Genomic DNA, 14,600 nt, shown 5'->3' with positions numbered 1-14,600 from the left:
AGAAGAGAGAGAGAGAGAGAGAGAGAGAGAGAGAGAGAGAGAGAGATCATCACGTTCGCCACAGCCCCCCTTCTAGCCTGAGGTAGGAATCGATCCCACCCTACTCCCACACCCTCTGACAATAATACTGTTGGTAAATGGCAGCTAGACACTTCGGCTGACAAACGGTGACATGTGCCGAGGATGTCAGCGCCGATCCGGTCATCAGACAAACCCGCCGCGAACAACTTCTACATAGTATGTATTGTCACCGCAGAACCAGTCCCCAACACTACGCTACGGATAACTCGGAGGCGCTGCACGCGGCGTCACGGTCAGCGCGTCACGGACTGGGCAGACGGGCGTCACGCGTCACGCGCGGCTCAACCGAGCACAAGTCACCGTCATCACCAGCACAGGTCCGCCGCAGTGTCCGAGCAGCGAGTCAAGAGTCGAGCGCCACGTACGCTGTCGGCGGACGCGACCACCCACAGTGAAACACATGCAACAGATACTGCCACGACCCGGCTTCATCGCCACCGGATTGCGGTGTTCAACACCCCCGGAGCCACGCAACTGCCAGTTATGCTGTATGTCCGCGCGATAATATTAAAGCACCTGATATCGCTACCTGAAAACAAACAATACAACCACTGAAATGCCATGTGAGTGCAGAGTAAAGCTAGAAACACAGATATTTATTGGCACGCGCAGACACGAGGCCATGTCGACTTCAAGGCGAGGCGAAACACAAATGCCCGCACGGTGACATCCCTGATGACGCTACTGGACCGTCCGGGAGTCCCACGAGCCCCGCGGCGCACATGGCAGCTGCGACATCGACGGCTAAGGCACGGGACGGCGACTCTTGAAGGCAGCTCGGCCGCTCCTCTCCGCTGGGCCGACGCCGGGGCCGCACAAATGACGCCACGCGACCCTACGTGTCCTACCAAACGCCGAGACATGCCCCAGCAAACTGTCTAACACCGCCCGCCGCTAGCCAAGCACCTCGAAGCGGCTCCGCTTGCCCGTTGCCGTCGTCGGGCAGCACAAAGAACAACGCAACACCTGCCGGGCGTCAGCATCTCCCCGCTTGAGCAGCCCCACACCGTCGCCTGTGCACGGATATGCGGTTCCGTATACCGCAGGAACGCCCTGCCAAAGTGGCGACCAGGGCCGACGCCCCTGCCGATCGGACGCAGCAGAGAAGAGGGACGCCCGGCCCCACACCCCGCGGAGGAGCCGCGCCCGTCGCGCAACGCATCCTATTGCGCCAACCGGCCTCCCCCAGCCCACCGAAATCATACGACGCTTGGCGAACAAACAGAATAACAAACAATGAACAGAACCGCCCGGTCCCAGCCCCCTGAGGCGGTGGGGACGCGGGACTGGAGGCGTCCCCGGTAGGAGAGGCCGAAGGTGGGGGAGATCCGAGCCACTCCGCCCCCGCCGGGCCGGACCTGACGTGGGCAATATCACCCCGCCTGACGCCGAGCGGCCTCAGGCGGAGCTGGCCGGCGAGAGGCGACATAATGACTATTGTCATGTTAGCATTATCCGACAGGGAACGACCCTGCCACCAAATATGAAATGCACGAAGAAAAGGATAAACCGGCGCGGAACCCATCGCCTGTTGTCAGGCGTAGCAAAAAAGAAAAACAAACGGAGTTTTATGACGGAAGCGCTTTTGTTTTTCATGTACCAATTCATCATTTCGCGTTTGAGGGCTTGGTCCTATGGGCCAAACAATAAAGGAAAAACGTAAAACGACAAGTAGCCACATGAAAAAAGCAAGCGGCTCCGTTGTGAAAATGTACGGCTATTTTGATAGCCAACCAGCTCCGGGTTTCGCTAGTTGCGCTCCAGCGTAATAGTGTTGGCGTGAACAGACCTAGTGGTGGCGGGTGGCCGGCTGCCACCTGCTGGCGCCATACCATGAAACAACCACACCTAGCTGCGCAGTGCACGATCACCCCGAAGAAACCCGTGCCGCTGTGGCGACGAGAAACTGCACCGAGGCACGTGCCACACACTAAGATCACAATCAAGTCGAGCAAACCCAAACCGGCAGTGGAGGCACCTGTCCCCGCAACCCGGAGTGCTGGTGTCTCCACCCCCAGCTCCAGCAGACCTGTCATGGCTGCCGGAGAAAACCACACGCCACCTGAATTGGCCTAGGATAGAGTAGCAGCGGAGTCGGGGGCCGCGGCGAGTCGCAGTCCAGGCGGCAGGCTCGGCTGGCGGACCACCAGCTGCCCCTGCAGAGAAGCCATCGGCTCAGCAGCGGCTGATGCGGGACGAGGACGCCGCCATCCGTCGACTGTGTCACCGGCGCCGCCGCCGGCCGGCCAGACAGGCGCGACACGGCGCCCGTCCCCGCCAGCTGGCCGACTGCGGGAGTCGGCGCTGCAGCCAGCCCAGCGTGGCCAGAGGCAGGACTGATGCCAATCCCCGCCGCCGCCGACCGGGACAGCCAGGGAGCCGGAGCCCGCTCACAGGCGCCCAGAGGCTGCCCAGGCGCCGCTGCGCCGGGCGCGGCGGCGCCGGCCGGCCGGGTGACGTCAGTGGTAATCGGGCTGCGGCTCGGCCGCCAGTCCGGACGGCGAGCAGGGCCACTGCATGCCGTATCGCTTGCGGCTGAACATGCAGCGCGAGCAGCGCAGGTGGTCCACCTCCCGCCTGCCGACCGGACCGGAGGCAGACGTCAGTCACGGTCAGACGGCCAGACGGCCAGACGGCCAGACGGTCAGACGGCCAGACGGCCAGACGGCTCGGGCCATTTAGATGGCATGCCAGCACCCAGGCAACAAACTTTGCTTGGCGTTGACGTGACTCCAACGCCGCTTGGACAAACGGCCCGCTTTAAAGTTGTGGACGTCTGCCCGCGTGCGATGCAAAAACGTGCAGCAGAACACCGCAGATCTACATCGTACCCGACAGGCCACCACACAGAGCCCAACAGCGCGTCAGTTCGCTGGGAAATCATGAATAATTCGCGGTCACTCTAGCGATTTTCGAAGGCCGACGTTAACAAATGTTGACGGCTTACGGACTGTAATTTCGCTTCAGGACGTTGCCTACAAATGTCACAGGCCAGTCCTCACAGGTGCCCAGTCCAGAACGGCCGTGAAATGGTCAACCACAGAACAAAGACAAGCCGCTTGTTCCGCTTGGCAACGCATTCGTGTCTGTTACTACACTTGCTCTGCACGCGCCCCCTCCCGCGTGTTGCAGTCCGAGGCAATATTACGCCGCGCCCCTCCCCAACAGCACGCCAGCCCAGCGGGGCGGCGCAGCCTGCTGGCGCCAGCACGCCAGCGTCCGCTGGGTCGACGCCACAGGGCGTCGGCGGGCGTACCTGATTGACACCGGCAGTGGCCGGATCGGCAGCTTGCTTCTCATCACCTGGTTCATGGAGAGGGTGCGCAGCGGCGGACCTGGAACAACGCAGTCCCGGGCCAGGTCAGAGCAGGTCAGAGCAGATCTGGCCACGTCAGGCCAAGCGCCGACCGGTAGTCACCAGATACGGCCGGCCATCCAACTGAGTGGCGGCACGTGAACACAGCTGCTGGGTGCCCGAGCCGCGCCGCTCTCACCGTATCCACAGAGGAGCGCTTCACACGGTTCAGAAAGCCGTTACGAGGACTTCTTTGTCCGTGAACGTCAAACACGTCCGGTGAGAAACACAAGAAGGCGCGTCTCTACGGCACAGCACCAGTGAGCCACGGACGCCGGCGGTGTAGACACCCGCAGCCGCTGACATAGCTCCAGTCGCCCGCTGTGAGGCGGCAGAGGCCGCTGCTCGGGCATCCAGTCGCCCGCTGTGAGGCGGCAGAGGCCGCTGCTCGGGCATCCCGCCTGCCCGCGCCGACGGACACGGTAAGGGGGAGCTGGCGCCGGCTGTGGCGCTGAGATAGCTCCAGTCGCCCGCTGTGAGGCGGCAGAGGCCGATGCTCGGGCATCCCGCCTGCCCGCGCCGACGGACACGGTAAGGGGGAGCAGGCGCCGGCTGTGGCGCTGCGTGCGCCAGAGCGCGGCCTACGGGCGACCTCCAAAGCCTGGCACACTCACAGATCTCGAGCACGTGCAGGTCGCTGTGGTCGATGAGCGACTCCTGCGGCTCCTCGTCGTCGTCCGGGTGCATCGGCGGGATCGGCGAGCCAATCAGCGGACTGCAAACAGTTCGGCCTGTTAGAACGCACGCGGCCATTGGGCGCCAGCTGCCCAGCCAGGCCGCAGTGCCATCCAACGCTTGATCAGAAAAAAGCGCCATTTTACACGTAACGTGACCTACGGGCACATACGCGGGCACTTCACAGCGCGTTTATACAAAATTGGGCGTCAGCACCGTATGAGATCGCTCTGAACTCCGTGTAACATCCCCCCTTCGACGTGATTCGTTCACCACAAAGCAACCGCACCCTTCGCTGCTTGACCTCGTCCTGCATTTCGCGATATCTCTCGTCTGGGACCTGGCTACAACTCGTAACATCAACCTCCGCCTCTTTACCTTTACACTTCAGTCCCTGACCTAACACTCTACTCCTCAGCCCGATCCCCCGCCACGCGAGCCCACTCTCCGTGACCTGACCCGCCTCCACCTGGCCTCCCCAACCCGTGACGTGACCCCACCCCAGCCGCCCAGCCAGCGTGACCCCGACCCGCGCCCCTCGGACCAGCAGGTCGTCGGGCTGGCGCGGCCCGGCCGCTGACCTGGTGCCGCCGAAGATGTAGGCCTTGCGGTCGTGGACGCAGGCGACAGCGCGCCGACGGACGGGCGGCGGCCGGCCGTGCGGCCGCAGCAGCCGCCACCGGTTCTCGCTCGGGTCGTACTGGTGCACCGAGTTGTAGTGCTCGCCGGCCACGCAGTTAAAGCCGCCGAACGTATACAGCTTCTCGTCGATCACGACTGGGGCGGAGGGGAGAGGTGCACTGGGGTCACGGCCGGAGCAGGCGGGCGACGCGCCCAGTTGGCAGGCGGAGAGTGATCGGGGTGGGGGTGTCACCATGCCGGTAAGCGGCATTAGATGTGGCGACAACGGCGGACTTTGTGCAAGACGTCGATAAGTACACAGAGGCGTACCTGCGACAGCTGACTGAGGCCGTGGAATGTGGAAGCCCACACGGAAGTCTACACCGTGCGGTAATTCCACAAGCCCAGCACTGCATAATACCAGGCAGATCGGTCCATGATTTATCACGAGTTGTAGGCGTTTCCGAAGGTCAGACGGGCGCACGCGTGCACTTTCCGCACTGGCTGATCAGTCACGCCAGCTGCCCAATCACGCCGAGCTGCACACGTACCACAAAAGCGCGTCACCCCACACAAAGCACGCTCCAGAGAGCACGCACCGCGTGCGCTCTCAGAGCCAAACGCGGAAACCAGTCCTATACGACAGTGGACTGAACAGGTTTCAGGGCCTGCTCAAACCTGGAGGACGCGGCCGATCCGGGGCCGGCCCGGGGGACCTTGAACGGCGGCCGGTGCGGCGCCGGGTGCGGGGCCGGACCGGCCCGGACCGGGACGACACAGGGCGCGGCGCCGGGTGCGGGGCCGGACCGGCCCGGACCGGACCGGGACGACACAGGGCGCGGCGCCGGGTGCGGGGCCGGACCGGCCCGGACCGGGACGACACAGGGCGCGGCGCCGGCCCCAGGCCGCCCGATCCGGACGGCACTCACAGGCCGAGTGACTCCTGCGTCCGCCGGGCGCCTCGCCCTTGGCCTCCCGCCGCTCCCAGCGGTCCATGGCCGGCTCGTACACGTACAGGTGATTGTCGTACACCGGCCGGTTGCTGTAATACGGCTCCAGCTGCCGGCAGACGCAGGACGACGCGCTCACCTTCACACAAGGCCACCGTGCCACACCGTCCGACCACATGCATTACTCAGCCATCGGCCGTGAGCAGCACTGGTATGGGCAATCGGCACGAGTCAAAACCTACTCACTACAATCATCACTTATTGCATTACTCAACACGCATCTGGCAAGCAGCCGTTGTTTTTAAACATAAACAATAAAGGGTCATCACATTTCGGTGAAAGCCATACGTTGCCATTGCGTAATAACGGGTGGGATGTTATATGGTGTAAAACAACAACCGTCATGGAGGGCGTCAGCTGAACAAATGGAGAAATGAATTACTTCTCTTAGTCAACATCAAGGAACAACTTCTGAATCACAAAAAAATCCAGATACGCCTTAATTGTCGCTTCAAAATACAATTTCTGCACAACGATCGAAAGCAGCTGCCCGTCATCGTGTTGTGATTTCGGACAAATGGTAGACGTCACGCTCTCCTCGCTACCCGCCACGCGCCTCTGCACGACAGAACAAAGGCCAATGAGCTGAGGCGAATACCAGAAATTTTGGGAAACAAGTATCGAGTTTGATTTAGTTGGGATTAGAGTGCTTTTGGCCAGCATTGGCCGAAAGTCACTCCGGGCTGTGGCTTTAAGGAGAGAGGTGAACGGTGCACAACGTGGCCGCCATCGTGGGGAAACCTCGGCTAACGAGTCTTGGCCCGCTCAGTGGCCCTTACCCGGGGTTCGTACGGATACTCAGGGCGCCTTGTCGCACAAGCAAAGCTCGCAACAGGGAGCTGTGTCGAGTCACGGGGAAGTGAACCACACTGGGCACCAGCTCGGCAGAACAGACACCTCGTACCCACCTCGGAGGGTGACCTCGGGACGAACACATCTCCACCCTGCCGCGTGCGACAGTCTCGGGTTTCACTCGGAACTCAAGGACCAGGGCCTCTGGCTCACTTGAACGTGGTATGTTACGGAGAAGCGTCAATGTCAACTGCGGAATCTGGCCGGGCCTGCTGCAGATGGCCACGCGAATCTGTCCAGCAGGTCCCGAGCGGGATGGATGCTTTTCCGGCCAACGATCCCTTTTGCCGCAAAGCTGATGACTTTTGGATCCCACGAATATATTTGCGTGTCATCGCCATAGACTGGAAATAAGTCTCAGATCTGAGAGAATACCGAGGCGTCCACTCGCGTAGCTACAACAATAGGGGGCAAATAGTTCCTCAGACGTGACAGTTCAGAAAGCACACCGAAATAGTGGCCAGTGGCGAGAGATCATGATCATGGCGTGTGTATGTATTGGCAGTATAAGTAATGTCGTAACACTCCTGCCCGTACGAGTATTTGTTGTTGATACCAATGCTTTAGGGCCTGAGGGTGCACCGACCGCCGAGGTCCTGTTGCGCCCACAGGAGTTTTTGTAACACTAATGTTATGGAACCGGTTTGGAGAAGGGAGGCGATCACTGGAAAGTTAGTTATAGAGCTGCTGATGTGCTGCGTGCACCCTCCGCGATTTTTGTTCGGACAGGGATATAGAGAAAGGGCGGAATTCCAGGGATTTGTACGACAAACGAATTTCAAGTTGGGGGGAGGGAAAAGAGGGAGGGATATATATATATATATATATATATATATATATGTATATATACACGTATTTGTATATATGCATATACTTGTATATTAACACACACAGGATCACACACAGCACACGCACACGCACACGCACACGCACACTCACACGCCACGCTCACAGGGGGCGGCCAAACGCACACGCACACAATCACACACACAGCACACACACACAACACACACAACACACACCACAACACCACACACACACAACACACACAGATAGATATATATATATATATATATATATATATCAGTTACGGGAATCCACACAAACTAAAATGTTTCGAGGCTAACGAAGAGACCTGGCTTGCACCACGAGTTCAAGCCTCTCGTACAAATACGAAGCGCTTTCCTCTACACCAATTCTCACAAGCAGGGAACGCACGCGGCACCAGCAGAAGGTGCTCAAACCACGCCACATTCAGCGGGCAGCCCCCCCCCCCCCCCCCCCCCCCCCCCCGCCGCTATCTCAGCCGGTCTCCGACCCCGCCGCCAGACGTTGCGGGTGACCGGATCGCGAGGAGTCTGGCCGCGCAGAATTAGCCGCAACCTCGACCCCCTGACTTTTGGGAGCAAGCCGAGACCTTTCGTAAATCCCGGGTCTGAAGACCGCTAGCTCCGCCTGTGACAAGTCACGCACGCTTCTGCAGCAGGCCATCCTTTGTCACATTGCCATCCATTTCATTATGATGATAACAAAAAAGGAGCTAGGCATTCCTTTAGAGTCGTGACAATATCTCAGATCTGGCAGACCTGGCTTTCTCTTGATAACCTGGCTGCCCTTGAGCGGGCTGTCCACGTTCCTGTCGATACTGCATACGCTGAAATAGGACGGTGAAAATGGGACATGCGATTGATAACTCGTTTGCCAAGTGGTTTCTAGCATCGCGGACGATCTGAAAGATGACCCCTTGCTTCTGATGGTGCCCGATGATGGGGTGCTCCGAAATGATCCCCTCCATGCGATTGGTGCTGGACAGCCGGCGCACCAAGGGTGGGGTGCTCCGAAATGATCCCCTCCATGCGATTGACGCTGGACAGCCGGCGCACCAACGGGGAGTTTGCAACAATTCTTGACTATCAAATGAACCAAGTAGACACCTTTTCAACTTGGGACCAAAATCTCGGACTCCACAATTATGTTCGAAAGTCGTAAGTACCTGAGGAGATAGCGTTCAGTGAACAATCACGGAATGCTCTCAGCGAAGTCAGAGCCCAAAATCGTAAACCAAGCCAGCACGGGGGAAAGTGCATATATACAATGGTGTTACCAACTTGCCCGAACCATCATCCTAACATGAAAAATGCTAAAATTGCATGCATCTGAACACGTACGATTGTGCTTTTGGGTGGTGTAGTTGCTGCTACATCTACCACGCCGTATTCTCCACCTACGACAGCCAAGCCTCCAGCGTAGACCGTACATAATGCGACACGCTGGATTTGCCGTTCGTTCACTTCATTTGGCTGTTCGTGCGTTTGCTCTTTGACCCCTCGTCGGGCCGGACACACACTGAACAACAGCTAACTTCGGCCGGTCGCCGAGCCGTGCCGCCCGGTCCCCGCCCCGGCCGCCGGTGCGCACCGCCGCCGGAGAGCTCGGACGATAGTGCTGTAGTGGTAGCCGGAAAGTTGAAAGGACGTGTCGAATGCGGCGATTATTGGTGGCCCCGGACGTTTCTGTGGCTCCGTGACCAAAAAACCGGCAGGAGCGGGTCTGGTCCGGCCGCGAAGCCAGGAAGGCTTCACTATCCGCTGTTCTAAATCGACCCCCGACCATACCACGATAGGGACATCCAATGTTGATTCAGCAAAGGCTTGACGCCAGCTAACGAAGTACCACAAAGCTACTTTTCCGCCCGACGGCGACGTCGGCGACGCGGCAGCTGCCTCGTCCGCCCGACGCTCACCCCGTCCGTCCGACCCTTACCTCGTCCCTCCGACTTTCACTCCTTCCGCCCGACTCTCACCTCGTCCGTCCGACTCTCACCTCTTCCGTCCGACTCTCACCTCGTCCGTCCGACTCTCACCTCTTCCGTCCGACTCTCACTTCGTCCGTCCGACTCTTACCTTGTCCGCCCGACTCTTACGCAACCCATCCGACTCTTACCTCGTCCGTCCGACTCTTACCTCGTCCGTCCGACTCTCACCTCGTCCGTCCGACTCTTACCTCGTCCGTCCGACTCTCACCGCGTCCGTCCGACTCTCACCTCGTCCGACTTGCCGCCGAACAGGTAGAGCCTGTCGTGCACTGCCGAGAGCGCGTGAAAGTCGCGGTGCATGCCCGGCCAGCGGTTGCAGGGCGCGCAGCAGTGCCAGAGGCCCTCGCGGAAGTCGTAGCGGAACAGATCGCACGAGAACTCCTCCATGTCGTTGTCGTAGCCGCCGTGAACGTAGAGGCAGTGGCCGCAGCGGGTGGCGGCGTGACCGTCGCGGGCGTTCGGCACCCGGCCGCCGTGGCTGATCCTGCTCCACTTGTCGACGTCTGCCGGCGCCGGGGCACCACCCTCGTCAGCGGGACGGTGGCGCGCGCTCACCACCGGTCACCCACACACTGCCGGCGCCGGGGCACCACCCTCGTCAGCGGGACGGGCGGCGCGCGCTCGGCATCGCTCACCCACACGCTGCCGGCGCTGGTCACACTGGAGCGCAGCGGCTGCATCCATCCAAGGGCGGGGGAGTTCGCAGCGTCCAACATACAAACGCACGCGCACACGCACGCGCACACGCACGCACGCGCGCACGCACGCACGCACGCACGTACGCACGCACGCACGCACGCACGCACGCACGCACGCACGCACGCACGCACGCACGCACGCACGCACGCACGCACGCACGCACGCACGCACGCACGCACGCACGCACGCACGCACGCACGCACGCACGCACGCACACACCCACACACACACACACACACACACACACACACACACACACACACACACACACACGTGTTTGTCCCTCAGGCTCGTCACCTGACCAGTCTGACAGCCGACAATGGTAAGAGCCAAGCCGAGTCAACATGTTAATAGACCTACTGCGACTGCCACTGCTTGAAGGAACCAAACATAGCACTCTTAATTAATTTTCTATAGGCCCACTCTTGATTGGCAAATGTCGTCACCAAGTAGGTACCTATGACGTCACATCAGATCGTCGCACACGAACGGCTGTCAGAGAGTCAATGCCCTGCTGCGGCGTGCCTATCTGAGACGTCGCAGGTCATGAGTTCGGGATCTCATTTACCAGCAGGGAGCAGATTTCTGACGTCTCCACGCGTCTCTCACCAGTCCGTGTAGAGACCTCGGCGGAAGTTGGCACCTAGCACACATGTTCGACCGTCTTCACCTGCCTCCGCAAATGATAAACGGCACATGCGTCAACATACGCAGGCGGTTTCAAGCGCCATCTGCCCGGGCCGCCGAAACTTGACGCGTAAACAACACGTCCGCAGCCGGAGTACCCACGTTTTACGCGCGTTAGAGTACGCATGACCCGCCGTACGCCGAGACGGACGCGTGAGTCGGCGAAATTTCCCCACTTTTTGTGTTTGGTCCTTCGACACTTCCACGTCCCCGCAATGCCGGCTTCTGGACCTGTGAGATTATCTTGCACAGCTTGTGGCGGCCAAGGTCAGCTGCGCCGGGCCGGGCCAGGCCAAGGTGTTTACGTTTAATTATCATTCTCACATAAGACCACGTGGCTTTTGCTTTGCCACGACTGCACAAACTCTTTATAGAGTGTGCTCCAATAGCAGAGCACACTATAAAGATACGTTAAACAGAAGAAGAATCCAAGAATACACCTTGACCAAATGAACGCTTGACAGACATACCTGATGGGCATACCAACCGCGGAAAAGGAAAGACATCCGGGATCTCATGACAACGGTTCTAACTTCTTAACCAATCACTAACATTTATAATTTCCTTACTTACATATCTGCAAGCATGCAATCAGCATCACGATCGATGCTAGTCTTATGCACGCCTGCAATGCGATATATCTTATATCTCAAGACTACCCGCTCTTTAACACAATGCCATGTTAACTCCCCTTCCACTGCCCACCATTGCACCACTATAGCACGCAGCCACCGCACCACTATTCATCAGCCGAGCGCCAGGTTCCCCGTCCACAGTCTCGCCCCGCAGCCGGTGCCGGCAGAGGCGCGCCGCGCCCTGAGCACCAAATGCCGCTCGGCGCACACTCACAGGGGTCGAAGCGGTACAGGTGGTTGCAGACGGATGCCTCGTTCCGTCCGCCGAAGATGTAGGCGGCGCCGGAGTACTCGGTGGCTGTGTGGCCGTACCGCAGGAAGGGCGGACTGGCCGGGTCGGCCGGCCGGTACTCTGGCACTGGCTGCCGCGTCCACTGCAGGCTGGCTGCGGAGAGGTCAGCACACTGCAGACGCGCCGCTACAGAGGGGTCGACACACTGCAGGCGCGCCGCTACGGAGAGGTCAGCACACTGCAGACGCGCCGCTACGGAGGGGTTGACACACTGCAGACGCGCCGCTACGGAGGGCGTCAGCACACTGCAGACGCGCCGCTACGGAAGGGTCAGCACACTGCAGACGCGCCGCTACGGACGGGTCAGCACACTACAGACGCGCCGCTACGGAGGGGTCGACACACTACAGACGCGCCGCTACGGAGGGGTCAGCACACTGCAGACACACCGCTACGGAGGGGTCAGTACACTGCAGGCCAGACTATGGCATCAACGCCTGGAACCGGTTAGAACATTGCAGGTAATCGGGGAATAGGTTCAAAAAAGCAGTCAGCTGGCTGTATAACCGTACAGGTCTGCCATCAATGTAAACATGCTGCAATTAACCGCGGGAGCCACCTTGAAGCCTTATGTTCCATTGATGTGCATATGCATCATTAATTCATCTCAAAACACGCACGATAACGGAAAAAGCGGGTGAGCGTCGAATTTGACAGATGGTGACGGCCAGGGCAGGCGGTTTCGAGGCAAGGTCCTGCGACATGAAAGCAGCCGCCACGACGATGAAGGGCGGCGAGCCGTTGACTGCAACACACCCGCCAACGTCCTGCCTAAGCGACGCCATGACGCAAGGCGGCACGCGCTGTGGACGGCGGCGGGGAGTTCACGGGGCAAGAGGCTCTTCAGAGCCTGGCATACGTCAGCGTTGTCGCGGCAGACGATCACGTCACGGCCGCGCCCGGAGCCCACCCAGCGCCCCCACGGCCGGCCAGCGGCGATCACGTCACGCGCTCGGAGCCCACCCAGCGCCCCCACGGCCGGCCAGCAGCGATCACGTCACGCGCCCGGAGCCCACCCAGCGCCCCCACGGCCGGCCAGCGGCGATCACGTCACGCGCCCGGAGCCCACTCAGCGCCCCCACGGCCGGCCAGCGGCGATCACGTCACGCGCCCGGAGCCCACCCAGCGCCCCTACGGCCGGCCAGCGGCGATCTCGAGCACGAGCTCACGGTACGATCCTGGGCCGATCCCTCATTTTGCACGCGGTTCGAACGGTATACTGCAGCCCGGCTACAGACCAAGAGCCCATGAACAGGCGTGAGGGAACACAACGGCGACGGCGAATGCGCCGGTGTGTGGCTAGCAGAGATCACCGAACAGCGTGGTCCTCTTACCCTCGAGTGGATTCAACATTCCAGGAGTTGGCTGTTACGTCAGATTTGACAGCAAGAAAGGCCTCATACTGTAGTGCCCAAATGGTCCTGAGCCCGGATGATTGTGTTGCTGTGTTTATGTAAGTGATCCATCCCGACGACTTCCCCAACTCGTGCAACCTGTTTTGCTGGAGCTGTCACCTGTACACAGGCCATGCCATGGGTTTTGTGCCGCTTAGGCCCTTGCTAGTCAAAAGTCAAAATATGACTTTTCCGAATTGTATTGTGTTTTCAGTGCACTATGTCTTTTGTAAAATTGTCTTTCTCATGATAATTTTTAAAAACTATGTTCTAGCAAATAATGCATAATTATGCTAAATATAGCATTATGTTAAATATAGCATTATGTTAAATATAGCATTATGTTAAATATATCACTATGTTGAATATATCAATGTTATCACATATGTTAAAATCCTCAACCAACAAAGGTCCTCCAAGCATGACCACCAACCCTGGCAAAAGGCAGCGGGTTCCTGGCGGGTCAGATGTGGCCAGATGGCGACTGAAAATTCCTTCTCTCGTCCGGATAAGCTGAACCAGTCGCTGACTATCGTCGGCATAGCGTGCCGGACATCCGTGCAGCGAGTGGATAGTACCTCGTTTATGAAGCGACATAAGGATGGGGCCAACAAAGGAGCCCTGAGGAACGCTGTGACAAAAACAACGGGATGAGTCCCCCATTTGCACATGCCGACGGCCATCAATGAAGGCCCCACGTCATCTGAGGTCCACACCGTGCCATCGCAGATTGGCCAGAAGGATGTCATGGTCCACACCGTGCCATCGCAGATTGGCCAGGAGGATGTCATGGTCCACACCGTGCCATCGCAGATTGGCCAGGAGGATGTCATAGTCCACACCGTGTCATCGCAGATTGGCCAGGAGGATGTCATGATCCGCGCCGTCAAACGCGCGACAAAGGTCGGGCCACGTGGCAAACACATGACCACACGGCGCGTGCAAACACATGACTGCAGTTGGCGCGTGCTCCATCTGGCTGCGTGGACTGGTGTCCTTCGTCGAATGACATGATTGAAAAAGGCACCGCGAGTAAGCCAAAACGGGACAGGTAACAAGAACGTGACACAGTTGAGTGAACTCGACCTAACACAATTGCCTCACAGCCAACACAACGCCAGCCCGGCCACTGGGTCCGGGACAGGTCTCAGCCCACTGCCGACGAATAAACTCATCACCAATAGGACGCACTGGCTTCGACAGACATGCAGGAAAAAACTCACTGGTGGAAAAGGCGTGAATGTCCATGGCCTTGTCGGGGTTGTGCGGGTCGAAGTCCGTGGCGCAGTAGCCACCGAACGACAGGATGGTGTCCTCGATCACGACGGCCGCGTGATTAACCCGCACGGGGCCGTCCTCCACCATCATGGTCCAGTGTGACATGTTGCTGGCCAGGTCACTCCCTGAGGCAAAAGGTCATGGCAGCCCTCCACCATCAGCGTCAGAGTGACATGGGACCAGCTGGGCACGACTGCACATCTTGT

General features: G+C 59.2%; 1 protein-coding gene across 1 annotated transcript; it reads right to left on the bottom strand.

Annotated features, from left to right (window-relative positions):
- Positions 1 to 224: 224 nt before the first annotated feature.
- Positions 225 to 14,519, bottom strand: LOC119102796 (kelch domain-containing protein 3; the record flags this gene model as incomplete). Its single annotated transcript, XM_037226252.1, is given in 8 exon segments — positions 225 to 2,658; positions 3,338 to 3,416; positions 4,051 to 4,151; positions 4,693 to 4,888; positions 5,662 to 5,791; positions 9,638 to 9,912; positions 11,645 to 11,815; positions 14,340 to 14,519. Coding segments are annotated over 8 exon segments (1,230 nt in total). The 3' UTR covers positions 225 to 2,540.
- Between the last annotated feature and the right edge of the window lie 81 nt (positions 14,520 to 14,600).

The sequence above is a fragment of the Pollicipes pollicipes genome, unplaced genomic scaffold (genome assembly GCF_011947565.3).
Source record: "Pollicipes pollicipes isolate AB1234 unplaced genomic scaffold, Ppol_2.1 Scaffold_2555;HRSCAF=2994_pilon_pilon_pilon, whole genome shotgun sequence".
Classification (NCBI taxonomy): domain Eukaryota; kingdom Metazoa; phylum Arthropoda; class Thecostraca; order Pollicipedomorpha; family Pollicipedidae; genus Pollicipes; species Pollicipes pollicipes.
The sequence above is the reverse complement of the archived record's forward strand: the minus strand, read 5'-3'. Positions and strand labels throughout refer to the sequence as shown.